At 32.7% G+C, this 2478-nt stretch overlaps 1 protein-coding gene across 1 annotated transcript; it reads left to right on the forward strand.

The window, feature by feature from the left end:
• Positions 1 to 239: 239 nt before the first annotated feature.
• LOC111388935 (RING-H2 finger protein ATL33-like) lies at positions 240 to 928 on the forward strand. Its single transcript, XM_023013766.1, has one exon. The coding sequence runs from the start codon at positions 295 to 297 to the stop codon at positions 811 to 813; it is 519 nt and encodes a 172-aa protein (XP_022869534.1). The 5' UTR covers positions 240 to 294; the 3' UTR covers positions 814 to 928.
• Positions 929 to 2478: the final 1550 nt, after the last annotated feature.

Below are 2478 nucleotides of genomic sequence, written 5' to 3' on the forward strand. Positions count from 1 at the left end.
TGGATAGTCATCGTAATTGCCCTCTTTGTCGTACAGATATTATGCCTCCATCTGATCATCTCGTAATTACATTGTCGGTTCTAGTGGTGAACCGTCGGAGCTTTAATTTTGGTGAGTAATTGTTTTACCAACATGTACGTGCCTTTGGGGTGCAGATTTTGTTTGGTCGAGTTTCAATTTTTTAGTTAAAGTGAAAAATTGCCCCCCTAACTTGGCCAAACTAAAAATTACCCCTATATCATATGTCATATAATCACCTGTATATTTCCAATAGAAAAACCTTTATGCCTTATCATGATGAACACCACCACCACACACTCAAGTGCTCCGCGTCCTTCCCCAGCCGGGCAGGCCCCGAGCTCCGACATCTCCGTCCGCACGGCCCTCCTCTGCCTTGTAGCAGTGATAACCACACCATTAATTATCTACACATTCTTTTTTGCTATGAGATTCCCTCGGAATCCTTTCCGGCGATCTAGCCGCCGCTCCGACATACCGGATGGAGAAGTGAGCTGTAACGGTAAAGAATTCGAACTGGTTTGTGGCGTTAGGAAAGAGGCGCGTGCAAAAGAAACCGCCGGAAGCGAGTGCCCTGTGTGTCTATCGGTTTTTGTTGAGGGAGAAGGGATTAGGCAGTTGAATGCGTGTAAACACGTTTTTCACGTTGAGTGTATTGATAAGTGGCTCTATTCGCATTCGAATTGCCCGGTATGTCGTGTTTCTGTTTCGGTAAAGCGCTGTAAACGGGCTTCAAATATTGGCGGAGATGAAGATTTCCGGCAAGGTTTGCCGGATGCGGCTAACCTGGTTTAATTTCCGGCGAGGGAATTATATGTACCATTTTACCGTTCTTTATTTTCAAAATCAATTTTATTTTGGATGATTGTTGGCACCCCATTTTTTACTCGTTGCACGTAAGGCTGAATCAAATCGTTCGAACTGATTAACCCAACTTTGAAGGCGGATTGGATTGGATCTCGCGATATGAATTAAAACTCAATCCAATCTAATGAATAAAAAATCTAATATATAAAATCGAAAAATTTAAATAGACACAATAGTGAAAATAAGAGAAGAATTTAGAATGTACAAATATCCATTTTTTACATAGAATGACTGATATGAATACTATGTACAAAGGCAAATTATTTTGACGATAAATTAAAAATTAAGGGTGTATAATGAAATGAATAAATTCCAAAAAAATAGTAAAAAGAAAATGCTCAATAGTTTCAAAGTTATTTATATTAATTTTACAAATAATTTCTTATATAAGTTAAAAATAATGGAGATTTTCAAGTGATTTTAAACTTTAAAAATTATTCAAATTTTTATAAAATAAAAATAAAAATAAAAATTGAATCCAACTTAAATTGGGTCCAAACGGGTTGGACTTAAATCAACAATTGGATTGAATTAGATTTGAGTAGGATAAAAAATCGTTTAAATCTAATCCACCGCCAACCTTAGTTGCACAATATTAATTGAGCTCAATAACCTTAAGCTTTGCTTATTGCGGGCTTACGTCAACAACATTTTTATCACTTTTTGTTCAAATTTTTAATAATTAGCATAAATCATTGTTAATGTTGATTTCTATCAAAATATTCTCTATGCATACTTTGAGATAAAAATAATATTTTGCTTCATTTTTTATCTATTATTTTATAAATATGCTACAAAAATAAGTCTTTTTGCGCTGTCATAATATATATATATATATATATTTTATTTATTTATTTATTTATTTATTTTTGATGAAAACCATTTATAGAGACATGATATGCTATTTAATGATAGATTGAAGACAAAAATTAGACCAAAAAAATAAAGACATAAGCGCTACAATGAGCGCTCCTTGAGGACCTTAAGCACAATAAAAATATGGTGCAACTAGTGAAAATTATTGTCCAAACATAATTTCCCTGCCTCTTCTTCTCTACAAGTACTAAAATGTTTAAATACGAATAAGAATCTACATTTTAATCTCGATAATTTAGAATCTGATAATTAATTATTTTATGTCATTTATTTTGTTCATGTATACATTCATCAAAATAATAATAACTAGTAAAAATCAAGATAATTTTAATCTATCTGTCCATCTCCTAAGTTTCTCCATCGAAATGGAATGAAGTAGACATATTTTTGACAATTAATTCACACATTGTTACAATGCTAAGAAAGTTCCTAAGGATATTCGTTTTTTAAATGTTGGGATAAGTTTGGCGACTAATTGGACGAATTTAGACCCCGTTTCACAAATAATGGTTCACAGAAAACGGTAAGAGGAATAATGTAAATAATAATTAGCATTTAGTCAAATTAATATTTAATTTTGATTAGATTTATATATCATTTGTAAATTTGTATCCAAACAAACGCTAAGTACTAGTGACATGCTTTGTTTGTGTCATGGAAGTTGGCTCTATGAATCGTCAAATCGATGTTTTTCGGATTTAGTATCACGTTACCATT

This window comes from Olea europaea, unplaced genomic scaffold, assembly GCF_002742605.1.
Source record: "Olea europaea var. sylvestris unplaced genomic scaffold, O_europaea_v1 scaffold537, whole genome shotgun sequence".
NCBI lineage: Eukaryota > Viridiplantae > Streptophyta > Magnoliopsida > Lamiales > Oleaceae > Olea > Olea europaea.

What these genes read in the sequence shown, in the direction of transcription:
- LOC111388935 (XM_023013766.1), top strand. Translation starts at nt 295, where the DNA reads ATGATGAACACCACCACCACACACTCAAGTGCTCCGCGTCCTTCCCCA.